Source organism: Echiichthys vipera (genome assembly GCF_963691815.1).
Source record: "Echiichthys vipera genome assembly, chromosome: 9".
Classification (NCBI taxonomy): Eukaryota; Metazoa; Chordata; class Actinopteri; order Perciformes; family Trachinidae; genus Echiichthys; species Echiichthys vipera.
In genome coordinates this window covers 20,671,341-20,698,143 of record NC_139834.1, presented here as the reverse complement: position 1 = coordinate 20,698,143, position 26,803 = coordinate 20,671,341, and the positions used below count along the sequence as shown (strand labels likewise).

At 39.1% G+C, this 26,803-nt stretch overlaps 2 protein-coding genes across 2 annotated transcripts in view; one reads left to right on the top strand and one right to left on the bottom strand.

The window, feature by feature from the left end:
* The window catches only part of phactr3a (phosphatase and actin regulator 3a), a gene marked incomplete at both ends in the record, with an annotated part of 32,147 nt that extends 29,713 nt beyond the window's left edge, over nt 1–2,434 (top strand). The window contains 5 exons of the mRNA XM_083920545.1: nt 160–215; nt 653–714; nt 860–1,000; nt 1,814–1,894; nt 2,345–2,434. Coding sequence (XP_083776671.1) covers nt 160–215; nt 653–714; nt 860–1,000; nt 1,814–1,894; nt 2,345–2,434 — 430 coding nt within the window. The remainder of the gene's footprint in view (nt 1–159; nt 216–652; nt 715–859; nt 1,001–1,813; nt 1,895–2,344) is intronic.
* Nucleotides 2,435–3,462: 1,028 nt separating this feature from the next.
* Nucleotides 3,463–26,649, bottom strand: sycp2 (synaptonemal complex protein 2; the record flags this gene model as incomplete). Its single annotated transcript, XM_083920543.1, has 48 exons — nt 3,463–3,519; nt 3,729–3,785; nt 4,123–4,201; nt 5,683–5,741; nt 5,963–6,062; nt 6,328–6,422; nt 6,775–6,959; nt 7,228–7,374; nt 8,070–8,198; nt 8,464–8,512; nt 8,687–8,977; nt 9,943–10,235; nt 11,215–11,371; nt 12,565–12,720; nt 13,608–13,748; nt 14,450–14,611; nt 14,695–14,759; nt 14,887–15,046; nt 15,543–15,603; nt 15,709–15,752; nt 15,859–15,904; nt 16,003–16,073; nt 16,166–16,202; nt 16,308–16,435; nt 16,617–17,053; nt 17,208–17,287; nt 17,421–17,466; nt 17,567–17,627; nt 19,467–19,535; nt 19,624–19,674; nt 20,088–20,245; nt 20,731–20,839; nt 21,725–21,811; nt 22,143–22,217; nt 23,112–23,260; nt 23,798–23,849; nt 23,960–24,064; nt 24,299–24,344; nt 24,642–24,694; nt 24,854–24,996; nt 25,082–25,116; nt 25,217–25,311; nt 25,401–25,486; nt 25,779–25,803; nt 25,909–26,004; nt 26,112–26,252; nt 26,348–26,488; nt 26,626–26,649. 48 exons carry the CDS (start codon nt 26,647–26,649, stop codon nt 3,463–3,465), a joined length of 5,133 nt encoding a protein of 1,710 aa, XP_083776669.1.
* Between the last annotated feature and the right edge of the window lie 154 nt (nt 26,650–26,803).

The following is a 26,803-nucleotide window of genomic DNA, read 5'->3' as shown; positions in this document are numbered from 1 at the left end:
CCGAAGCACCACAGCCGCGGTTTGGATGCGAGATGGAGACATAGGGGATTCCTCTCGAGAACGCGCACAGTGCAGAAACTACAGCCGGTTTGAAGAAGACAGCAAAGGACAGTTGAAGTGAAAAATGGTTCAAAACGTGGTGTTGGTGTTTCTCCGCAGGAGGCTGAGCCAGAGACCGAATGTCGAGGAGCTGGAGAGTCGGAACATCCTGAAACGTAAGTTCAAAACACTTCCATTTGTCTCCAAATACCGTCTCCTCAACGTATTACTAATACTTACTATTTCAAATGTATGTGTAAAAACCCCCTTTACAAAATCACTTAATCCAGGGCAAGGTGATGCATTAATGATAGCACAGCTTTGCCCAGTGTAGTACATTATTCAGAAGCAGAAAATGCACGAGTGCACATCTTCTCCTCTTCACTGTTAAAGGTACTAGGAAGTGAATTTGTATAGAGACTCGACACATTTGCTATGACTTACATATTTCACATTGTTTTTTTTTATTTTATCAGTTTAATTACCTTAAAGCTGCATCTGTTTGTTAATCATTTAAAAAAGAAAAAACACCTTGTAATTATGTTTCATATATTTTTTAATACTTGTGGAAACAGTGTGAAATTTCTAATATGGCTGTTTTCTTCCTCCCCAGAGAGAAATGACCAGACAGAGCAGGAGGAGAGGAGGGAGATCAAACAACGGCTAAATAGAAAGGTACAAGATTGTGTATTTTCCATATACTTGTTTGTTCCTGATAAATGACATCAAAACAATATAAACTAAACAATGTATGCATGAAGCACGTGTGGACTCTTATAGCAGTCAGCTATAAATGTTTGTCCGATGTTTTGTGTTCCAGCTCAATCAGCGGCCCACAGTAGACGAACTACGAGACAGAAAGATTCTGATCCGCTTCAGTGACTATGTGGAGGTGGCCAAAGCTCAGGACTACGACAGGAGAGCGGACAAGCCCTGGACCCGGCTCTCGGCAGCAGACAAGGTGTGTATTTGTGCGGAACACTGAGAGACCAATAATGTTTGACAGTGAAGAACAGTCAACCTTTGTGACGTGCCACTAATCACTTGTACTTATCACCAAAAGCAAATTCACCAATCTGTTTACAAATTACCCCAAATCCCATCAGGACTATTGGCATGTAGGTTTTGGACGTTGACCAAAATCTTCGACCCTGATATAGGTTGAATATACATATATATATATATATATATATATATATACACACACACACACAGACCATAACAATGTTGATTAAGATATAGCATGTTTTCTTGTATTTTTCTTGATATAGATATTCTATATGAGCCTATTTTAATCATTTAATTAAGAACTTTACAGCAAAATGAATGTAAACTTCAAGGGAAATTAAATAGAAAAAAAATCTAGCTGTACACTGACTGTTTACATACAGTACATGCACACAAATAGTGTGGTGTAAAAACAAAACTGCAATTTTTTAAAAGATATAAGAATTTTTCACATTCGATTTCCCGAGAAATTTGAGTATGTGCTTGGTGTTAATCTAGACTACATCATTTTATATCTCGATATATGATTTAATCACGATACGATTCCATTGAAGGATGATAAATTACCACAAATTATTGGCCAGCCCTATTAGCATGGCACGTTACTGTCAGCACATACCAAATCCCCTGTCCTCTTTAGTTTTTTTTAGGCTGATTCAATTTCCTCATCCATTGTCACTTTACTGTCCTTAGGTTGCAGCACCCTGATGGCTCAGGATGTACTTAGGGTTGCGCATGTTGATGTTGTTTTTCCACTTCCCCACAGGCTGCGATCCGGAAAGAGCTCAACGAGTTCAAAAGCACCGAGATGGAGGTGCATGCCTCAAGTAAACACCTCACGAGGTCAGTATTCTGTGTGTCGTGTGTGTTTGGGAATGCATGCATGCTCTATTCTGGGCTGCAGTGGTCTAAATTAAGCTCTCCTTGCTCATCCAGACGTTACTGAGGATCTAAAGATAGATGGCAGTGCTTGTAAATGTGGGGGTAGGGGAGGTTGTTCTCTGGAGGGCTCATACTGCCAAGCACAAAGACGTGATAAAATGCTGTAGCGTCCTTGGCTAAGCTTGTTTGGAAAAAGCAGACGTCCTTGTTGTGAGTTGTAACAGTGACCCAGAGGAAGGACTGGATGAGAATACGTATCCAGCCCTTCAGCGCATGTACTGTGCTAAAAATAGCCCCACAGAACTGATGAATAGCTGCAATAATAGCTGAGTGCGGTGACAAAGGCACCCTCTGTCCTCACGGTTTTGTACTTTTCCCCTTTACACACCATTTCTCTTCATGTTTTTCTCTCCAGGTTCCACCGGCCATGAAAGTGGGGAGTTTCTTCTGTGAAGAAATGCTGAGCTTAGAAATTTTCTCAAGCTGCTCAGCCGTGGACAGTTAAAAGAGCCTGGAGCCTTTTCGTCTTCAGCGCGTCTTTGACATCCTTCCAGCACCCCCGACTATCATATCATCTGTATGAGGGGCAAGGGGTATGGGAGTGAAGAGGACGGTAATGTATGCGGCAGTGTGTCCTGGAGACTACTGAACGTTGCCGCAAGCAAGCTGGCTGGTGGAAAAGAGGACTCTGGTGGAGCTTCTGACTCTCAGGATGAGAGCGGAGGGAAAAAAAACAATCTTGTCATTCAGTCAGTGTTGTTTTTTTGTACTATTTCATGGACTCCTTTTACAAGGCGGTGTGAATCCATGTAGTAGGGAGAAGTTGTGCATGTGACCAGCTTCGCCTTTTCTTAACTGATGAATAATGTGTCACTTGGACTGTGTAAAGACTGTGCTGTCTGGTGGAGGTGGCTTGGGGAATGAATTTGATATCAACTGTACATACAGTATGTCAATCTGAATGGGACCATCAATGTCTTCACTGAAAAGAGAATACCTTTGTAAGCACTACTTGTCTTCAAAATACAAGGTCTTTTTTACTAATGGCTTATCTCATTTTTGAACAGTTTTATTTTCAATTCAGAATCAGAATCAGAGCAATTTAAAAACAATTGATATATTTAACATTTTAAACGTTCAAGTGGTCTTAAATTGGTTTCCCTAATTAACTAACCCACATGAATGAATCTGGATTTTTTTTTAATTAAAAATGTCACAGAGCCAAAAAGCTTATTACCTGTACTTACTTTCAAAGAACACTAAAAATGATTGAATTCAAAAAATGCCATCAAATAATAAATATAACATAACATGACATTTGTAATAAAAACAAGCACTGAACAACAACACATCCAGGTCAGCATAAACCAAACAAATCCACATATAATAAAAGCAGAACCAGGAACAATCAACACTGAAACCAGCACAGCTGAAGTACACAGCGCAGTGTACAATCATGTGTTGAAACACACAACCTTGTTTATAGTTTAGAGACCTTTGGCGGGAGTTTGTTCAGCTCAAAGCCTGGTTCCATCAGGGGAAAAACAAAGCATGCAGGCCTCTCTTCACACTCTGGATCTCCCCGTCTTGCTACAAAAGATTCACAAACACATTCAGAAATGACACTTCATTTAAAACTGTACATGACATCATCTGAGTTATAAATGATCTCAAGACTTATGTACAGGCTTTCAAGTCAGCACTGTTCTGCTGACACAGTGAAGGACACAAAATGAAAGCCAGAATAATTGTTCTGGGCTAATCCACACTGAAGAGCCACCTGTGTCGTGTCTACTCACCATCTCGCTGAGGAGTCTGTCCTGAACTGACTTCATGTCTTTTCTTATCAGGCACATCTGAGAACAGCAGGCAGAGCAGCAGGGTTCACGGGTGGTAACACAAAATACGACAGTCAGGGCAAGCAGGGAACGAGTTGACACATGACACAATGATAGAAGCTAATTATTATTCTGGCCACTCAAAATAAAAAAATAAATAAATAAAGAAATCACTGGATAGATAGGTTGACAGGCAGAGGTGACATGCTCTATCTAAAACATAAAAAGATGAAGTTTTTCATTCAAAGCCACCCAAGCACTGGATTTACATGGCTAATTAGCAGTCTAACACTTGGACAACACAATGGAGCACATATTAGATGTCAGCTGTGAAGTTTAGGCCTGAGGATCACACCTGAGATGTGAATATTCTCTCCTCATACTCCAAGCTGTGACACACGTTACTCCGGACGGCTTTCTTCAGGGCCTCATTTCTGGAAGGAAAGAGACAGACTACAGTCACGCAACTGAATGAGATGGAGATGAAAAAACGTGGGAGAACACAGAAGCTCAAGGTAAAGGAAAAAAGTAAATATACTACAGGTGTGGGATAGTATTTCTGGTTTACTTGACACAATAACACTACTTAGGTATTGGATGTAGTTGATTTGCTTCACATGTTTTTCATGATATGTCTCAATAATTTGAAAGTCCACAGATGGCCTCCTTTATTGAAAGTAAGTGATGCAGAATCAAACACGTCTGGTAAAGCAGAAAGCCTATGATGACATCTACAAATGTGAGGAGGCACTGATCTGACAACACTGAAAATTAAATTCTATAGTTTTGGGCATTTATGCAAATGGCCAAAAAGAGGAAGGTCACTCACCTTACACCATCATTTCTCTGAATCATGGAGGTAGTAGGATAATACACATGGTACGTTTCAGCAAAAGGAACTGAGGCTATATCCACGCTATGATTTCGTCTTAAAAAAGCATTTTGAAACTAATACAATCTCTGTCCCCTCAAGCGTTTAAGGTCTCTATCAGAAAAAATCTCTGTCCATCAACACGCCTGAAAAAGCATATCACATGACTAATCGCATACACTTGGCATGTGCGGTATGGTGTAAATGGGAAGCAGATTGCCTAACGTTGCTCTGCGGTTGAAAATACAAAAAATACCAAGGAGGAAGAAGCGCAATGAAGAAAAGTAAGACCAGAGATTTCTTTGCATGCACGGTGGTAAATATAGATCGGGCGACAATATGGCAATATATTAGAGCGGTACCGGGAGAATTATCCATTGCTGGGGGAAGCCATGGGAGTTCTCACAAAAAGAATTACATCACAAAAGGTATGTAACGTAACTATGTAACTGATAAGGCTGACAGTGACTGATAAGAAGATCCAACCCAACCCAGAATTTTCAAGCTACAACGGGGTCAGCAGCGTTTCCAGACAACTGTTTTAGGGGCATTGGAGTAGTGTGGATGTAAACAAAGCAGAAGTAACACATTTTAAAATGAAAACAGAGTGGATGTAGCCTGAGACACTCCACTCATATATGGACAGAAAGACCAATGAATGGGGGCAACTCAAAAACTGTTTTGAGCAAAGTCAGAAGGACTATTTGCTACTCTTGATCTTGTCAAGGGTAGAAAAATATTAACACACAAAGCAAGTACTTCTATGGGCATTATTTTTTAAAAGCCACAAAAACTTTACACTTTGTCAAATCCATTTACTTGACTTGACCAGCCTGGCTGGATAATGGTAGGGGAAAGCTTGCTCAATAAACATCAGTGAACTGAGCTTAGTCATGTGAAGAAATGCTGGCCACATCCCTCCAAAAGTAGCCTAGGTTGCATATCTGATAAGCCTCAGGAAGAACTTATTTACAAGCCTTTTAATCTGTGTTCCACAGAATAAACAGCTGTGTTATTCAACATACACACAGGCCTAAATTTCACCTCAGTGATTGCCGCTCCTGGTAAGAATGGAAAGCCACAGTCTGCTTTTTCCAGTGCATCTGTGAGAGAACAGAAACCAACCACTGATCAGAAACTGGTCATCAACATCAAAAACACATCATATTTAGTCACAAACTCATTTAACAGAATATTGTATGGTGGGATGATATTACTTTCCGCATTCTTCCCCAAAATGTTATACAGCCCGAGTGTGTGTGAGTGTGTGTTGTGTATATGTGTCAGGTGTGTGAGAGACAGTGAGCGAGAGTGACAGACATACAGTCAAATCTTTCTCCATGCTTTTCAGCACAGTGTCATCCTGCTCCAGTTTGTGGATCTCTTCCAAGAGGACCTTCTGAACCTGTTCAAGCCTCTGACTCCTGTACAGAGAAGAAAGGTTACCAGTAAGGTGGAACTGTAAAAATATAAAGCAGCAGACAAAACAAACAAGGTGTTTTCAGATTGCAGGGAGGAAGAACATTGAGTTGGACCTGTAAAACACCTACTAACCGGTGACTATACAGCTGTTTTCTCTAAGAATCAAATTTGAGGCAACCAGACATCAAATTAAACAAAAATGTGCATCTTTAGCCAATATGACCAGTGGATTTAAATGTTTACAACACTAACTATATACTTACTGACCTGTATTTGGTTACTTGGATGTTTAGGGAGGATACATGATGCTGGACCGTCTTCAAAGTCTGCTTGTTGTAAACCTCCACCATATTGTGACGGTTCTGAATACAAACACATTTAATAGATAGTGGTTCAGCCAGGCCTTCATTTAACAACATTTCAGTGGCTTGTGATAATGAAAAAAAGAGAGATGTGTTCAAGAGACATTTTGAGAATATATTAAGTCTAAAAATCAGTCGCTGCTTTCTCAAACACACATGGTCAACACGCCTAATACAAAACACATTCTTTTCAGTGGTGCTGAGTGCCTTTTAAAATTCTTTCTGCTGCATATTGTCTTTACCTGTTGACTTTTTAAATGGGTGGAATTGTACTGTTCCGTGTGTGTGTGTGTGTGTGTGTGTGTGTGTGTGTGTGTGTGTGTGTGTGTGTGTGTGTGTGTGTGTGCGCAACCTGGAACTTCTTCTTAAGCTCGGTGCTGAATTTCTGGCACAGATTACTGGGATTTGTCATTTTTGGCAACTCGAATTCCATGTCCATGTCTACATCTGCCACTTCAGCATCCCAGTGACTGGAGCTCATTGTGTGGGAAGAAGACATCACGTGACTCACCTCACCATCAGCAGAAACCTCAGCGACTGAGGGTAACAGACAGACCCACTGATTCATTAGGGAATATAACATGAATTTTAGAAAGCATAAATCATAAATGTATTCACTGAAAAAAATTTGTTGGGCTATTCTAAAACATTATATTTTAAGACAACTTAACCCTGTGCAGTTTTGGCATTTCTAAGGCTGAACACCAAACTGTCTCAGAGTAAGTTTCTGATCACAAAATCTGTTTCTTCAATCAATCATACTGAATGTGATAAAAAAAGAAAAAAAAACTGGGGAAAAGGGTACCTGTGCCACGAGTCTTGTTCTTGATATGATATTCTTCTGTTATTCTTTCCTTGGTAAGTTTGAACGTTCTATCCTTTGGCTCACTTTCCCCATCTTCTAAACTACTTTGCTCTCCCCAGCTCTCGGCCTCATCATGATGTTTGATTGCTGAAACAATTATTTGCCAATATAAGAGTAAAACTATGAAAGGTGGTCATGTTTTAATACCTAACACTATTGTATTAATTGCAAAACATAAAGTATGCAAACAATGAGTTGAAAAGTAACTTATTACCAAGATGTCTCGTGGGCTCCAGCATAACTTAATCACACACACACACAAAAAATCAAATCAAAATTGTTTTGGTTTATGAAGTGACGGCACTCAATCCTCCTGTTGTCAAAAAACATGGTGACATTCATAAAACTTGCGATGATACGTGTGTGACTAATGCATATGATTTTCAGGTTTGCACTGCATTTCTCTGCTAGAGACGCACTAGTTTCTCAATACATTTTATCCTACCAGTACATTTGGAAATGTTATTCTGGACTGAACTGACAATTCATTTACTCTGCCAGAAAGATATTTTGCTGATTTAAATCGAGCTTTCTGTCATGGTAATGTGGGTACTGTAAGCAGATGAACAGTGTTTGGCTTCCCTCTGTGGCTGCAGCACATGGTGCTTGTGTATGTGTCAGCACGATCTGCCGAAATCAAAAGATTTCAGTTTGTCTCTACTGCTACTCTCAATGAGGATTTCAACCATAAATGGAAACCAAACACTATTCAGCCACGCATACTGCCCACATTGCAATGATATAGAGCTGGTTCAAAATAGTATTATTTTAACTGGACTTACAGGACTTGAACAACTTCCTTGGTTTCATCCGAGGGGAACGCTGTACTCTCATTTTACTTTTCTTCCTCTCTTCTTTCTCATCTTCCTCAGAATTGCTGGACGAGGAGATGTGGCGTTTGCGACTTGGTCCTATAACAGGAACCAGCAGTTATAAAACATTACTCAGTAAACTACTGGTAACACAATGGTTTCCTCTAAAGCAGATTGGTGATTTAACCATGGAGCCCCATTTCAGGGAGTACTCATATGACTATTACATTAGATTTAATTTTATACTAAATTACAACATTGTTTAGGTATAAAGGGTACCTAGCTGTGAGGTTAGACTGTAACTGCAACTCGGAAATCCATGTACACCTGACAACAACCAAATTTAAAACAAAAGGTCTTTTACCTGAGATAAGCTGTTCAGACTTTGGGTCTCTGTCTGAAGATGGTGTTTTCTGTCAGGATGACCAGTGATGCATTAGTTGTTTGTTTGATGGGCTACAGCTTTTTAAAAATCCTAATAACTGAGCGACTCATTAGTGGTCTCACTGTGAAAAATATATTACATTTGAAGCACTAGTCATTGAAACCCCTTTATCATCATAAAACAAAGTGTGGTAAAGCCCTACCTCTGTTTTATTAGACACAGCCAGGACAGCAGCGGGACTGTCTCTAACTCTACTAGAAAATACTGATGATTTAGTGGATGACTGGCTCAGTGAAACCCAGGATACTGAAGACACTTTACTAAAGCCATACTGGCTCCCATGGTTGATGGTGTCTTCAGGGAATGGAGACTGAGGAGGGGATGGCAAGGACGGCTTGTCCAGCTCGAGGAGTGTGGATGTCAACAGCGGCCGATTGGACAGAGGCAAAGGAGACGAAGGTGCTGAAGGTAAATGCTGCTGGATTGGGCTTATCTGGAAACAAATAAAGAAATAGAGGGATAGAAAGTGATGAGAAAATGATGGACAAGAACAATTAGGTTCACTCATTTAATAGTTATCTATTCACAATGTCTGTCAGGGATTAGGGACAGTAAATGAGAAAGACATTTTCCTCAATGCATTAAGAGGCACAGATGAAGTGCCACAGCTCTATTATCTGCTCTGTCTGGAGTTAAATAGGTCATTTCAATCATGTTACTTAATCATTCAGATCATCATGTGTAGTTCAAACATTTTGTATTTATCTGGACTGTTGAATCTCTCAAATGGCCACTTCCGACTCATGGTTACACACACATTCCCCCTTGAGAGTGGTTTGAGATAACCCTCTCAGTCCTCTGTTACCCCCTAACCACTTCAAGTAGTGAAGGGTTGGGCAATTTGAGATTCAATGTGACCAAACTGAGACCCTCAAAACTCAAAAATTGTTTACGGAGAGAAGTGTTACTTCTTTAATTTCTCTGCCCACATTCTCTCAGCTGGTCTAGAGATTTCAACCAGCAATGCTTAAGTCATAGAACTATTTTCTTAAATTCTGTTTAGGAAGGCCTTCAGTCATCTCATAATTCACACCTCCATTCATGTCACTCTACTGATTCTCACGTGACTGTCCAGTGACATCAATGACTTCCATGTAGTGTAAAGGTGTGTGAATCACTCCAGGATGTTAAATACCAGAGACTTTCCCACCAGTCTTGAGAGCTGATGAAGACTCTGAGGTGAGTATTTACATTTCTTTAAGATAATGAAGTCTGATTGCATTTGACTACTGTAACATACTCTGGGCTACACTGCCCAGCAATAGCAGATCACGGTGGTGAAATGGGACATGTGGTATTATGCTACACTAAAAATCTCTGAGTGTGATCATAGTCTTAAACAAAAAATCCATATATGGTCATGAGACCTATGTAGGTGTCAGAAGGGTGCCGTTTTACCTCTGTCAAACTAGGTCCAGTGGGAGCATGAGGTGTAAGGGCTTTACGTATTGGGGTCAGTGAAGGGACAGACTGGACGGATCGAGTCTTGGATGAGTTGCGCTTCCTTTCTGTACTGTAGATAGACGAGGGCCTGAAGTTTCCTTTACTGCTGACTGTAGAGCGAGGGAGCAGCCGGAGTGGTGAGGGGGTGTCCTTGTAAGGAGGGTCAGGGGAGGCAGGGAGTGGGGATCCCCGCGGGGTGAGGAGAGGGGAACAGGTCAAAGCAAAGGTTGGGGCTGACCTCTCAGCAGCTGTGAAGACCCAAAATAAACACAGATGTTCAAGCAGCTGGCTTCAGAAGTTGAAATGAGAGTAAAAGGTCAATATATACATGGTTTTCTACATCTCAATTTACAGTTAAGAGGTTGGAGAGTAATAAGGCCATTTATGTAACCGTTTTAAAACTTTCTGCATGAAGGTGAAAGTGAAATTAGATCTAGTGCAAAATGTAGATTAATGCCCACAATGTTCTACACAACATTCTTTTGTTCAAGTATCCACTGGACAAATTCAAATCTTTTTTTTGTTGATAATTTGTTATTTTTTGACAACGTGGCTCCACTTTAAAAGCCACACGAGCACTTGACTGAGATGAGGTCTGGCCCCCTATCAGCCTGAATAATCTCAAAAGGCAGTTGTCTTCATTTCCTCTTGAGCTAGTTAAATAAACATGCAGGGCTGTTACAGTCAGTAAAACACATCATCTTGCTATACAATCTTTTCAATAATGGAAAAAAAGTTTAAAAAGTGTCATAAAGGCTCTAAGGTAGAGATAGGCCGATATAATAATGATACTTTGGAGCAGGAAAAAGCAGACGGCCGATTTATTGGTCGATTGATCTATATTAACTGTATCAACATCTACATGAGTGATTTAAGTTGCACTTCAATTGAAAACTGTACTTCTGTTGTTTTCTAAAGATTGCTGCTTGAATAAAGCCAATTCAGATAAAGTTAAGATTACTTATTTAGAAACAAATGGTTAACACAACGGAAGCTTTTTCGTCTATATTTGGGGAAAAACACAAAAACACTATGTAATTCAGCAGACACAACTCCAGTAGCATCAAAGTGAAAGTGTAAACCTCTTTAATGTCTCAGCATGAGTCAGCGTTTGGGGTGCAGACACTATGCTGATATTACCCACATGTATTGAACATTAACTGATGTAAAAGGCGTCTAATGACTGTAATCTGTTAACTGTTTGGGATTGGCTTTCCACGGTCTTACATCTCATCGTCTCGATCAAAGGAGGGGACGGACAGAAAGAGGACAGGCGGGCAGCCCAGGACTCCATCGATCCATTCGTCTTTTCTTGGGCAGGGACCACATTTTTCTTATTTAAGTTTCTGGAAGTTTCTGGAAGAACATTCTCAGGCCTCTGCTGCTGAAAAACAAAATTTTTCTATATGATCAACAAGCATACAAAGCCATTCTTGACCACAATGTGAATGTTCACGTTCTCAACATCTTGATATTTGTTTGTATTTTGATGTTTAAGGATGTACAGCAGTGGTTTTCAAACTTTGTACATGACGTACCACCTCAGAAAGGATCAAGCTCTCTCAAGTACCACCACAAAGACCAATGTTACAATACAGTAGTGTAGGTCTACACTATTCAGCTATGGACAGGAAGGTTTATTCCTAATCAGAAGATTGTAGTATATTGTTGAGTGTCTTCAGCCACAGCTACGCTGTCTTGCCATCACAGTTTAGCTCGTAACTCATAAACATAACTATGTAGCAGGTTGATATTGAAACACAAATGTGACAGGAAATGCTAAACTTGTTTTAAATTACATTTCATGAATCTTAAAAGTTGAAGTATTTTCTTATTCATTTAGTAATTAATGTTTCCTTTTTTTTATTTTGGAGATTCCTTCGCGTACCACCAGAGAGAGCCTGAGTACCAGCAATGGTACTAGTACCACGGTTTGAGAACCAGTGATGTACAGTATTCGGCAGGAATGTCATGAGAACCGATTCTTCAGCACCAAGTCGATGCCAAAATTCTGACAATATGTCGGTATACATTTTCCTAGAGATCAAAAGTGTTATCCTTTTCCTGACATACACATTATAAAGGATTTCTCTTCCCCGTAATCTCATTGTAGATCTGCTTTTTGTATAATTTTGATACTTCTGATAGTATCAAATGTTGGTATTGTAACTTTTTGAAATGATACGTGGTGCTGAAAAGTATTGAAGTATTGAGACAACCTTAAATGAGTGAAGATTAAAATATATGTTTTTTTTTTAAATTGGGAATTAAACACCGTGGAATTTTAATAGCATTGGTATCGAATATGAAATTTCTGGTATTGTGACATTCCTAGTATGCTCCATCTAGACATGTATACATTTTTGTTGAATCAGCTTTAAGGGAGGTTCTAATGTTTTTGGTGCATGTAAGGCTACATCTTATTCTCTATACACTTCTCTTTGCAAAATGTAACATTATTTAAAAGGGTACCAGTCAAAATAAATCTTGCATCCTCACATGTCTTTGATTCACATACTGTAACTGTCTTTTTTTTTCACAAGCTAGAATGACCTAAAAAGAGGTCTGGGTTCCCACCTTGAGACCAGGCTTTTTCAGACCTGACTGGTTGTTGCTGTTCATTCTCCTGTATGTATCAGTGGATTTCTCAGAGGTGGTGCTTTTTCTCTTTTTTACCTCTGGAACCTTTAAAGGGATCTTCTCCCTCTTCCCCTGTTCGCCTAAAAGATAACTCTGTTGGCCGACAAACCAAAAAAGGATTATAAAATGTCTGCAACAATTTATTATTAATACAGCCATGGTATTAAAATGATTTGAGTATTCTGCAGAGCTTAGTAAAAGTCAACTAAGATAATGTGTGGACTGACACCAAGTCTGCCAAAAGACCATTTCATTTCCAGCTCTTGTTGGTTTCTTGCCAGTGTGATTTTGTTTAAAATACATTAGCTCTAAATACACTATACAATGCTTGGAGGCAAACTACATCCATCTGTGGAGTTCACTGTGAGCTCTGATGAAGTTGTATTACATTTTTTCTTACTTTTTGAAAGATACCTACCTAACACATGCTCACTACCTGGATTTGTTACCTCATTAAAGATATGTTGCCTCTGGTCTAAATGAATTATGTAAAATGATGTAACATTGTGAAATACATATAAAATATCAGATAAAATAAATGCAGAGTATGTGGTCATACGGATGTGTTTTCTGATATGTTCAGACGTAGGCCCCGATCAGACAGAGCAGGTTTTGCAGGTTGATAACATGAGGCACACCGCACAGCCTTTTTTGATGAACACGACCCGAACAGAATGAGCAATGCCAGCTGGGTCTCCTTGTTTTCTTTTTCTCTTAGACAACGAACAAATCACCCTTCCTAACCCATTTTTTGCTGTTAAGCTAAATGACGCTGGTTGCCTTTCTGCTCTGAATTGTTAAAAACTTCAGGCAAAAGCAGAGCTTATTTATGAACGCTTGACTCTTTTGAAAACGATTACAAAAAGCAGCCCTGGGCTGTTAAAATGTGCTCTTTCTGAGGGGCCTCGATGCTTTGTGGCACACAGAATAGAAAATGACTTGATCACATTAATATGAAATATGAACTCCATGACCTCTACCTTGGAAGTGGGTGGCTGCTCTGTCACTGACTCCGACTCTGACTGGCTGCTCTCTAGCTTCATATTGCTTTTGGTTGCTTGTTTGCTGGCAGTCTTTCTCTTTGTCACTTGAGTAGCCTTGTGGGTTTTCTCAGCATTCTCCTGATGATTAGTGGAGGAGTACTGTTATTTTGCAGACAAAGGCAGTATGATCTATTTATAACAGCACTATAATTAATTCTAACAGTCTGACTTAGAAATTTTGCAGGCTCCCAACGACAGGGAGTTGAGTCCCACAAGTCTTTTTACTCTTATTCTAAACTTGGGATGTGGAATCTGCCCGACCAAACTTTTGATGTATCATACTAAATTAAATACTTGGTATTTGTCTTTCTAACAAGTTTTACCTACTATTCACTAGTAGGAGAAAATATATTTCCAAATGATTATTTTTGTTTAATTAGTTTAGCAAAATATTGAAACAATTTGCTTGACATTTTCACTTAGCAATTTAGTTTGTGTGTAAGAGAGTGAAAGATTGTGGGAAGAGTGGCACTCTCAGTCACTATGACACCATGTTTGCACAGTACTCACTGTAGTGCAACTGTGTAACAAGGCACAGAGCATCGTTGACTGCATTTGAGATGGTATCATTATGTATTGTGCTAATTGAAGTTAAGATGTCAGCTCCAGCATTACAACGCTGACTCTGACCACACCAGTCTGTACAATTGCCAAAATAGTATAGATACTGCAGATTAAATAATCTGTTCAGGACAAACTAAGTCTTGTAGGTATGTCCCTACACAATAAGAGCACTAGCTAGAAGAGAAAGTGATGTAAGATACAAGGAAGTATTTTGCCTTAGGAACCGGAGGCTTCTCTGACTCTGACTGACTGTCATCAGTGTCTGGATCCCTGTAGCTCTTAGAGGTGGCTGCAGTTCTCCGGGGCCTCCTGTGTCCTGCTGCTAGCTTCACAGCCTTGTTTGGTTTCTCCACGCTCTCCTTCACATCAGGCTTCTTCTAATTAAACAACAATGACACACTGTGGCTAACTAGGATAGTGCATCACTGGCATAAAGCACATAAAAAAAGCACTGCCTTACCTTTTTGGATTTTTGATTGCCCTTTACAGGTTTTACAGAGGGTAGGGGTGCATCTGGAGACACATCTGTAATAAAATTAAGACCACTTTGTTTATGGAAATACTGATGTTTTTGAATTCCTGTATCAACATTCAGTCTAATTTTGATTAATTCCAGATTGTGAGCTGCATTAACGTGGCTTTAATGGCCTACATGAAGAATGAGGTGACACTGCTTTAGGCTTGATGGGCGCCTGCCTGGAGTATGTGGTAACTTTGGGTTTGGGTTTCCTGCTTGATTCCCTCAGCCAGCTGATATCTGTTGTGGTATAGTCTGAGTCACTGAACAGATGCTTCTTCACATGCCGCTTCTCCTGCAACACACAAGGTAGTGGAAGACAGGGAGACAGAAAGACAGAGGGAGAGATTGAGATGGTTTATTGGCTAGCAACATTGCTGCATAATATTTGCCCTAATATTAAGTGTAAGCTCTCTGTATTTTTTTGCCTGGCAAGAGCAGAACTACACGAGGACACATGCAGCAAGCATGTGCACACTTATCTACAGACAACAAGAGACAGAGACACAGTTTCTCTAGGAGCTTTAATACCAATAATAATTAGCGCTGCAAAGATTAATCATTTCATATTCAATTATGAAATCAATCACCAAATATTTTGATAATCAATTAATTGGTTTAAGTAATTTTTGACCAGAAAAAGTCTGATTCCAGCTTCTTGAATGTGATTATTTTCTTGAACATTCTTGAATGTGATTATTTTCTTGTTTCTTTACTCCTCTATGACAGTAAACTGAATATTTTTTGAGTTGTTTCTAATAATAAAACAATACAGTACAATGAAAGTATACTTTTGCCGCAGGTTGTCCTTTCTTGGTTGTGCTGAGGAGTGCTGAGGAGTCATGGATGTCACTGTCAAACAATATGCGGAACATAGAATTAGACTGTTTTTAATACAAAATCTTAAAGGTTACATTTATTGACAGTCTATAGGCCATTCTCAACTGTCAGACCTACCTGCTTGATATGGCAGAAGTGTTAGTGAAGGTTTTGTTCTTTCCCTAAAGAGCAATAAAACAGACTTAACACTAGAGTGGCATACCAAGTACTCAGGTATAATACATCCATGTGTCAAGGTATAAAATAATTAACATTAGAAATATTTACCACGACACTCGATGGTGCATCAACATTGAATGCAAAAACATCTTTCCTGTACAAGAGGAAAAAGGGCATTAAAGATATCCTAAACTGTACTGAAAGCCACTGAAATTCAAATGTACCTCGGATATTTTAAATCAACAATATTACCTCTGACTCGTAGAGTTTGCTGTGTTTTTGCTGTAGGATTTCACTAGGCTAAGGCCTCTGGATGCTTCTTTCTACAGCAGAAAAAGATCATCTTTATTAAGACAAACAGGAGAAAAGTAAGTTAAAGTTACTGCTCTCCATAAATGAAGTTATGACCACTTACTTTAGTACCTGATAACCAGCTCATATCGAAGGTAGGCCTATTACAAAAACACAGTGAATAAGCAGCAGTTATGATAGCGATGACATTTATTATTTTACAACAGTACAACATAATGTAGCCCTACAATCCTCAAGGGCTATACCTGTTGAACAGAGGAGGAATCCAGCTCTTGGGGATCATTTCGTCAGTATCCTTTGCTGTGGATCGGGTGTTATTCTCATAATGGCTAGAGATGAGCTTCACCATGCTGCCTGCAACCTCGGAATCTCTCTGCATAGACAGTAGGTGTCAGAATCAACATATACAATATTAATAACCTTAGAATTGACAGTAAGATGCTTAAAGCTTACTCGTCTGTATAATATTTGTTGTTTGTATATCTGGAGATTTGTAACAAAAATAGTTTCCCCCCGGCTATTATTAGAGTATTTCGGATTCTGATAATTCATACCTTATCATGGCTTGAAAGGGCTCTATTAGTTCCATCTTTAATATTGGGTGGTACTCTCTTCTGCAGAGCTTTGGTTGTGGAGGCCTTGGCTGGAGCTATGATTGGAGCGGCATCTACCTCCCGTGACATCTGGCGTTTGCTCTTCCCTTTGGCCAGGACATTTCCCTTGGCCTGCTGCTCTTTGGGAGTACACAGTATTGGAGCACAACGGTCCGCAGAGTTTTTCAGAGAGTTCTCTCTGATATCAGACATTTTTATCTGAGGTGCAGATGGCTCCTGAGGTGCGGGATCTTGGTTCATCTCGCTGAGGACCTGCTGCAGGCGCTGGTTGAGCTCGGTATGAAGTTGCCTTTGGCTGATTGAGCTTGAGCCCGAAACTGACCGCTTCTGTGTTGAGGACTGGCACTCCTGCTGTTGTGCCAAACTTGAACGAGGTTCTAAAGAAAATAAATAATTTAATTATAAAAACAAAACATGCGTTTGATGACGTTAGTTAGACTAGTTAGGTTTTGTGTGTGTGTGTGTGTTACTAATTTTTAACATGCAAAACATTTAGAGATAGTAAAGATATTTGATGACTTCTTTGCTCACCAGATCTTGGAGGAGAATTGATTTTCTGTGTGGGCATCATTAGCATTTCAGAAACTGACAATTTGTGCCAGTTAAAGGATCTGTAATTTGGACAAATAAATGTTGATATATACACTCTATATACACATACTGTATACACACAAATTATATAACATAACCAATCAGAGCATCAGCAGTTTTTCAAACTGTGTGGAGGTTCTTCACAGTGCTTACATGTTTCTCCCTGTGCTGGGTTGGGTGTCAGGCACAAAACTAGGCTCTGTAAGTAAAGAGATCAGTGGTGGGTTCAAGAGTCTCTGAAGAATAACAATGTTGCTGTATCTTCTTGCTAATTTAAAGTCACTATAGCAATACAATACCCAGAAACGTTTCTTCTTGTCCAGTTTGAACCACATCTACTGCTTTTGCCGCTGGTATGTTCTGTAGGACAAGCAGAGACAACAAATGCAATGGAATGATATATTCTTCACCAGAAAGCTAGAATAGAAATCCTGTTTGGATGGCTAGTTGGAGTCAGTAGCCTCAAACAGATCTGGACCTGGGGTCTTCAGATTAAATCTTAATTGTTAATACGTATAATTACAAAGGCGATTCAAAACAACATTACTGTGTTAAGTTCAATGGTATCATACCCTCATACTTGTTTACAGAAAATTGTTCAGAGCGATTGTGCAAAAGTAGACAACACATACTAGTTTACAGCTTGAGTGTGGAACTTTTGTCTCCCTCCTCTGGCAGTGTGAGTAATTACACAAACACTGTAGACAAGCCTAAAGCAGCTTTACTCAACATTGGCAACATTAATATAGCAGCAAACAAATATTTGTTATATGAAGATATAGTGGAGTAATGGTGTCCTGAAAAGAGAATTAAGCCACACTTCCTCTGTGGGTGTGTGTTGTAATCCAAGTTTTCTGTTGTTTGTTTTGATAGCCAGTACGACAACTTGCCATGAGAATACACTGGCATTTTAAGTATTGTTGAACAGCCTGTGAAAGCCCTGTGAAGGCATTCCGAGCCCATTTATTTTTCTCCAGTATTTCTATAAGTACAACTCTTTTAAGAAAATCAGTGGAATAGAACAGTAACACTACCTCGCCCTGGTCATTTCTTTCTTCCTGACTAGTGTTTCCCCTGCCCTTATGTTAAGGGCACCCCCCACCTCCCATGAAGGTCAAGTTATTTTAATTTTATTTTCTATTTAGCGCCTGTCCTGGATTCTAAACGTTCAGATACTTTTATCTTTGAAATTGTTTGTTGTGAAGTCACGCTGTATTTCCGTTTCCTTTGCATCTTATTAGTTTTCCTTCCGACAATCACGATGCAGTCGTCACTGATAATGCAAGTTATGATGTTACTGTTACAAGATTCATGAAGCACAGTAATGTGATTATTTGATGATGTTTTGTTGTTTTACTTAATTGTATGCACTGGGTTAAGTCTGTTCATTGTGTTGCTGTAAGACATACGTTTGAGTAATTAGTCTGATCCCTAACTACTTGCACTTAGTGATAAGCTAACTGGCTAGCTCCTATAGCTGCCTTGCATTCCTGTAAATGTTCAGGTAACGTGATTCAATGCGATTTTTTAACATTATAAGAGGGGACATTATTACCTTTTGTGTTTTTTGTGTGTTATTTAAGTTCCTGTCCTTAAATGCTTATATAATGCTGGATATAAAAAATAACTCATATATTCATGCATTTGTGTTTTATTTCAGAAACTACGTGCACTGACAAGCTTATCCTCTGTACTGCTTGTATTTACTATTACTTTGGGAGTAAATTACTCAGTATTCAGACTCACTAACCAGTTTCAGGGGCCCAACAGCACCAGATCACAACAGAAGTCATTTAAGGAGGATAAAAGGTATCTTAAAAGGATATCTTTCCTATAGAACAGGTCTATATCTTGTCCTTAAACAAACTAAATAGCCTCTTAAGCCTAGGGGAAACACTGCTGCCTGTCAAGGTATTTGGCAATACAGTTAGACTGACATACCATGTAACCAATCAGAGAGCCAAAATAAACAGTTAGAAGAACCGTGAGTGGGCTAGGTTGGTTGGTGACAACTTGTGTAGTGCATATGTAACCTTTTTGTGGAGTTAATAAAGTACTCATTCTGAGTACAAATAAGCTGTATCGGCATCCCTCTGGTGAGCCAGCGTGGGAATGTCTCCAGAAACCTCAACTCCGCTATACTAAGAAATCCACACCCTAGCTTTAACATTATTTTAAACATTTACTTGACGACTATACCTTTTTGTCTTTGCCAACCTTATTCTTATTTGACGGTTTGGAAGCTGTGCTCTGTAGAGATGCAGCATTCTGAGACAGAGGAAATTAAATTAAACAAAATCACATTTTGCATACATATATATTTACTTGACGATTATACCTGTTTGTCTTTGCCAACCTTATTCTTATGGGAAGGTTTGGAAGCTGTGCTCTGAAGAGATGCAGCACTCTGATACAGAGACAATGAAATTTAACAAAATTACATTTTACATACATGTCACGTTTTGGGCTTGCTGAACTTAAAGTTGGAGTCTGCGATTCTGGAGAAAGATTGTTAATATTTTAACTGAATTCCCAAACAAACACACCCTTCCTGTCAAAGCTCCTTCAGAACATTAGCATGTGCCATGGCCTTTTCCCTGTCCTGTGCATGAGTATGAATGGAATGGTATTGTGTGACTCGGTCCGAGCCATTTTGTTTGTTGCCCATTTACAGAGCCAAAGCTGTGTATAAAACAGTAGATTTATTTTAAGTGCACGCAGAACCAACATTGAGGAGATATTCCCTTACTTTAACAGAAAGTGTTCTGGATTAGAATCGCTGACTCCACCTTTAAATGCAGTATTCAGTTTATGTCATACCTGCTCTGTCATGCCACCTGCCATTGTGCTGTTAGGTGTTGTGCCATTACTGCTGGTCTTAGTAGTCGTCCTTAGCTCTCCCAGGTAAAATTCACCTTGCCTATCAGATGAACGAACCATCTCCAAAGATGGCTTCCCTTTACCCTTAGTGGAAGTGTCTAAGAGGGAACAGAGAAGACAAGCAATGTCAACAATAGTTGAGAGCTGCATTGACACAACATGCTTTAGTTTATATTTGTTGACAACAAGAAAGTACAAAAGAGATAATCTAAAAAAGGATCTCCGTTTCGCCCCTTACAAGGAAACATATAATAAAAGAGTTTAGTAAAGCAGATTATTGCAGAAATGTTTGTACTATTAACCTCCAACTGTATTCATTGAATTATGAAAGTATAAACACATATAAACCATAAATAAGTGTAAACCATACATAAGTATAACATATAAAATATATATATATATATATATAAATAATATAAATATATATTAAAAATGCAGCAAAAACAAATCTCCTGCATGTAAGCCCGATCTTTAGCCCTGTAAGGATTGTAGCCTAAAAGTGTGGACTGATACCATGAACATCGATACAATGAAGCTTGGACTTGCGTGACAGAAACACTTGACGGTTTCTGGTGACACCTACTTGATGACACAACAGCTGAGATGGACCCGGCACCATGCACACTTCCCCCTGCACTGTTACTGATGAAGGTGGTGGACTCTGAAATCCTCATCTTGGTTGGCGTGACCATCTGGATGGAAAATCAGAATGCCTCTATGAATGGTCAATTCACACACTAAAATAATGTGCAATGTTTTTTTTGTAACTTATTAGTAATCCCCTCCACATTACGGTTATACTACAGGATCAACTACAGAATGGTAATATAGAAATTATGCACTCAATAGAGATCCAATGTCTTCAGTGTCAATGGTTCCTTGGTAGGAAAACATACTGCCTTGTAAAAGGCTCGAAAAGGTTTGTTCTGTTGCTCCCTACGCCCCCTACTGGCCCTGACTGCTAGTTTTCAAGGCTTTTTCACAGCACAACTGCAACCAACAATAGCACTTTCTGAGTAATATATTATATTTAGTTTTGCTTGTCAGTTGTTGAATGCTGCCATAACACGGGATGGTAGTTAGAAATTAGATTCATCAATTCGCCACTGTTTGTTAACATTCTCAACTGAACTCAACTTAAAATCATAATAGTTTGGCATTTTATTTTAAAGTCCTTCTAATCATCCTTAGTTTTCTTTACCTTAAACAATCCACTGTTGAGTCATCTTTTGTAGGTGTTAAACAGCTTAGTTATATACTGGTTGTTGCATTTAATGTTTCTGTACAAAATAGTGTATAACGGGACAAAAACTATTGTTCTATCTAAACTGTCAATAATGTACTTGGGGTAATGAGAAAAAATATATATGCCTATATTAGCTTTATATTGACGGAATAAGTATTATTTACTGCTGTAACCACAAACGTCCAAATGACCTGGAGAGCCTGCTTTTGTATGTTTACTGAACTGAACTGCCAAAGACCGTTTTCTAACCTGTGCATTGTTAAGGAAAATAAAGTTAAGCAAATTTTACTGAGGATTGTTTGGTTTATTATAGAGTACAAATCTCTTTCACCTGCAGAGGTGCAGACGGGGCAGGTAAAAGATGGGGGACAGTAATTTTCTCAATTTCCCCAAGGGACATCTGACTTTCTGGAACAACCTGCATGGAGAATCGCATACAGTACAAACACACCTCAAAGCACTTCTGATGCAAAGCACTTCTGATTACATTATTGTAACCTAATTTCTATGCCACCACATAAGCCATACAATTTCTTTGTATCTAGCCATATCCCATTAACTCAATGTAACATACACCTTTTATCCTGACAATGTGATCTAAACCAAATTTTAAAATAAGCCAGTCTGATCTACAAATAGGCACGCCCCAACTGTCGCCAGTTTAACACATGTTAGTATTTGAAATGAATACAATGATCACATCATAGATGTATATTGCAAGCATTATTGTGAACAGAACCGTTGTTTACCTGGGAGCTGTTCTCTTCCATTATTATTTGAACTGTAGTCTTCACAACAGATGTGCCTATCTTACCCACAAAGCCCTGAAAGGAAGACACTTGATAATGCACACTGCCAAATTTATCATGAACACACTAAAGACTCAGACTAGAGCCAAAGGAAAAATGCTGTGATTTCAAAATACAGTCTTTCAAAGGAGGTCAAGTCCTTTCCGATGTTCTGTTATTATATCTCTCACATTTAATAGCTGTGTGCATTTTAGTGTCACAAGAAAACATAATTAATATTAACCCCTTGTAACATCCGTAGCATTCTCAGTTTTAGAGATATAATTAAGACACTGGTATCACATGAAACTACAAGATAATCTAGTAATCGATACTAACCATAACATGCTAGCTTGTCGGGGTGGAAGCTAAATAACGCTCCAAAGTTAGACAACATTTTGGCAAGGGAAAACTGGTATGGCCATTTTCAAAGGGGTCACCTTGACTTCTGACCTCAAGATATCTGAATGAAAATGAATTCTATGGATACCGACAAATCTCCCCTTTACAGACACACCAACTTTATGTTAATCCCAGAAAACATGTAGTTTTTCCTCAGGCAGTACAAATGTGTACTGCAGTCCCTAAAGAGTCTTGGAATTGCATAAAATTGTGCCTGACTGAAAAGCTGAGGCTCTTGTGGATTCAATGAGCCCAACATTATTCATGTTTGATGATGTTAGTCTCCATAGTAGACATTTAAATAATATAACAAAAGTGCTTGCCATCCAATCACATCTTCAGGTTCCCAGCTTCCAGAAGATGTACACCACTTCTTTGTGGCATCTAGTGATGACCTGCATCCCCCCCCCCCAAGATCCCGTCCCCTACCCTCAAAACTTTAAAAAAAAAAAAAAAAAAGGGGGGGGGGGGCATGGAAGGGCTTGATACTGGGGCCTATAAGGTTGGAGTGAATAAGCTATGACCTACTTTGTTTTTCTCATGTCCATAGACGGTTTGAGCAGCCTGCAGGATGTCCAAGGAGGAGCTGAAGTGGATGGTAAGACTCGACCCTTCAACCGCACCCACAACCACCACCTCTGATAACTTTAACTGCAAGACATTCCTCTTGCCCTCATCTGGATAAAAGAAACAATCTGTATTTTTATAGTTACCAACTTGCTCACTCATTCACTCAATCTTTAGCAAATATTTACAGGGATACCTTGCTGGTTTAAACCCAGCTCTGTGCCATAGCAGTGTGTGCAGACGTATGGTATTGGCTTTCCTCTGTGGCACACGCAGCTCCCCTCGGATGAGAGCAGCGGAAGTCCACTGAGATCCGCAAAATGCGTTGCCGAGGTCCACCGGACCTCAACTGGGTGCACTGGTTCCACAGAGGGAGCCGAATACCATTCATATGAAATTTGGTGCTCTTGATTAATGTTATTCTTTAAAAGCAGAAGCCTTTAAACATATACATAAATCTATTAATTTCATTCATCCCTGTGGTTTAACAAACAAGTGCTATCTTTCTATGAAGCCATGTAAAGTATGGATGGATGCATGGGATACCATAATACACTACATATACAGTAATTGTGTTGACTGTTTGGGAGACATTTTCAGATAGCAGGAAAGTAAATACAAATGCAGTGGTTATTGTGAATGATTACCGTTAACAGTGTAGCTTTGGACTTCATTCTCATTGATACATATTGTTTCCCACTGGCCCTACATGAAAAATAAACCACTTCAGGTTAGGATCTAACAGATCAGATAATCAACATCTGCTGTTTATCGTGTAAATTTGACTTTTATGAATGATTGTGAGGTACCTGTGCTTCTTCATCAGGCAAAGAGAAGTAAAATGAGATTCTGTGGCTGTCGAGGTTAAAGTCGATCCAAAATTCTTCCAGCTTCTCATCAGCGGGCATCAGCAGCTGACAACATAACAACAATCCTTTCAACAATCTACTAATATACTGGAGTACATCATGGACTATGACATTCCACCTTACATGAAGACTATCCCTAACAGGATCTTAAACTATTTGGGTTTACTACTAGGTTCTACACTATTGTGGTGAATGTGTTGTCAGTCTCAGGTAAAAATCTTCCCATCTTTGAACATTTTCTCTCATATTTTGAACCATAGAAATCTTGTTGATACTGACCTCATGCTTGTCCAGATAAACCTCCAAACAAGGATAGGAATACACTCTACATTACAAAGATGACATTGTTATTCAGTTATGTGCATCTGTCACTGCATGTGTTCCCTACCTGTCAAGGACCAATTAAGGTCCCCTACAAACTGTTTATATTTAGAGGATTTGATACAAAGATGATTTTAGAAATTAGCTGACAATGAACACAATGTTTTTATCTTTACCAGCTATCAATGGTTAGAGAGGTAGAACTATGGACAAAACAATCAATCTTATCATTCTCTCATTGTGCTAGTGTAAAGGGTGTGAAATAACACTTGGGAGGCACTGAGTTATGGTATATGTTTACCTTCTCCTGTCTCCCTGCATCCCATTCACCAAATTCAGAAACTTGCGACAATCCTGAAATAACACACAATCATATTAAATACTATGTAGCAGAGCTCCTGTTGTAATATTGTAATATTATTACATTACTGCACATTACCACTGTAGTGCAACACGATGTAAATGCAAATGAGAGGCACAGGTGATAAACTTGCATAGATTTTACATTTTTACCGTCTCAAACTCAGAATCACGGATCTTGACAAAGGCACCGGCTACATGCTCCATGCTGAACCAGCGATCTGCCAGCTCCCTCCTCTGCTCAGGAGCAGCCATTCTGCACAATGCCTCCATCAGGGCTGTCTGCAAGTCGTAATCTGAAGCAAACAGACTTTTTTGTAAAAAATGTTTTTGTCTATGTATAGTTCTTTGTGAAAAAAGATGGAACTAAAATAAACTTACCACCAGCCTTCAATATATGACCAGCCAGCTTGATCCTGTAGAAATTCAATGAACACACAAAAATTCAAGAGTGTGTGGGTACAGTAAAAAATAAGTAACAATGATCCTGACTATGAGGAAAGTATCATGACATACGTGAGATCTGAGGCGTCCTGTGATGTAAGGATTTTTCTCTCTTTTTTAAGCTCCATTGGGATCTTGTCCAGAATTAAGTTAAACGTACGGATTGCCTGTCAGAACATTGTTAGCAGGTTAATTTATAAGGAAACACTTGACTCACAGTTTTTAATGCTAAAGTAATTATTAAACCATTTCAAACCTCTTTTTGGATCAGTATGTAGATTCTGGGGTCTACTGCCAATTGACCGACAGGATACAGGAAAGACTCTGTGATTTTATATGTTCCTGCAAAAAAACACGGTATGACAATAATGTGAATAGAGACAAAACTTTCTCCTTTGGACTGAGATCATGAAAGTTAATGTGGTCCTAAAAAGCTTGTCTCTGTATGATAAATGCTTATTATTGTCCAACTGAATCTTTTCCCACTTATCCAATTACTTTAAAAATTGTAATAATAATTAAGTATATAAACATGAAGCAATTCAGGGTGGAATATACTCCACTTTGGTCGTAAAGATGACTTACTGAATCAAACACATATATTGAGGACAAATAAAGAAAATTACACACATACCCTCTTTGCATGCTTCATGAACTACCTGTAACGGAAAATAAACAGTTTTACATTATGGACACTAACATGTATTGTACTACATTGTTTTATTACAAAGTGTGGTTTACTGTAATGTTACATATCTGCTCACCATTAAGGCATCAAAGAAGTCCTCACACAGGTTAAACAAGGTCTCATCCCACTGCGAGTCACACTGCATCCACAGTTGTCTGCATTTCTCAAACCACTGGACCATGTGCATTAAACCATGTTCAATCAACAACTGACCAATTGCATTTTACTCATGCAACACTCACACACTGCGTGCCTGTATGTATTATTATGTAATAAATTCATGCTTATCTTTTTGAGCAGGCCTTGAGCTATTATTCCTGACAGTCCTTGACCACCACCTGGTAGCTTCAGGTGTTTCCCACACTTGTAGAGGATAGTGAGACCCAAACAGGCTGACTTGGAGTCTTTTTTATCCAAACTCTACATAAACAATATAAACATGGTGTCATTAACCTACAAACAACAGAGCACCATGATGAATTGGTGAGTGTTCTAGGCCAACAGTCACGTCTTACCCTGTTGACAAGTTTATCCAATTTGGTGAGAAACTGAAGGGAACACTTCATGGGGGGCCCTTCACATATGTCCCTTTGCAGGAACATATCCAGTGCTTGGGCATTCCCACTCTTTAAAACCTCATCAATCACTTTCTCCAACTAAACATAAAAAGGGTTCATTAAAGTTTTCACCAACAACGTTACTTCAACACCTCAAATATTTAAGTATGTAACTAGTATGTTACGTTAAAGTGACAGGATTGCCGGTAACCTTTGCCAAAGCTTTCCATACGCACCTGAGTGTCCTGCCCCGGGGCCATCTTCCTTCCAAGCAGCAGCTTTACAGCCGCTTGGCCTCTGCAGTCTTCAGAAATAATATCGAGATATGAATAAAAGTTGAATAAAACAGTGCTAACATCAATCTTAGAATCGGAACGGTGAAGTTACTTGAACAACAATGGACTTAACGTACAT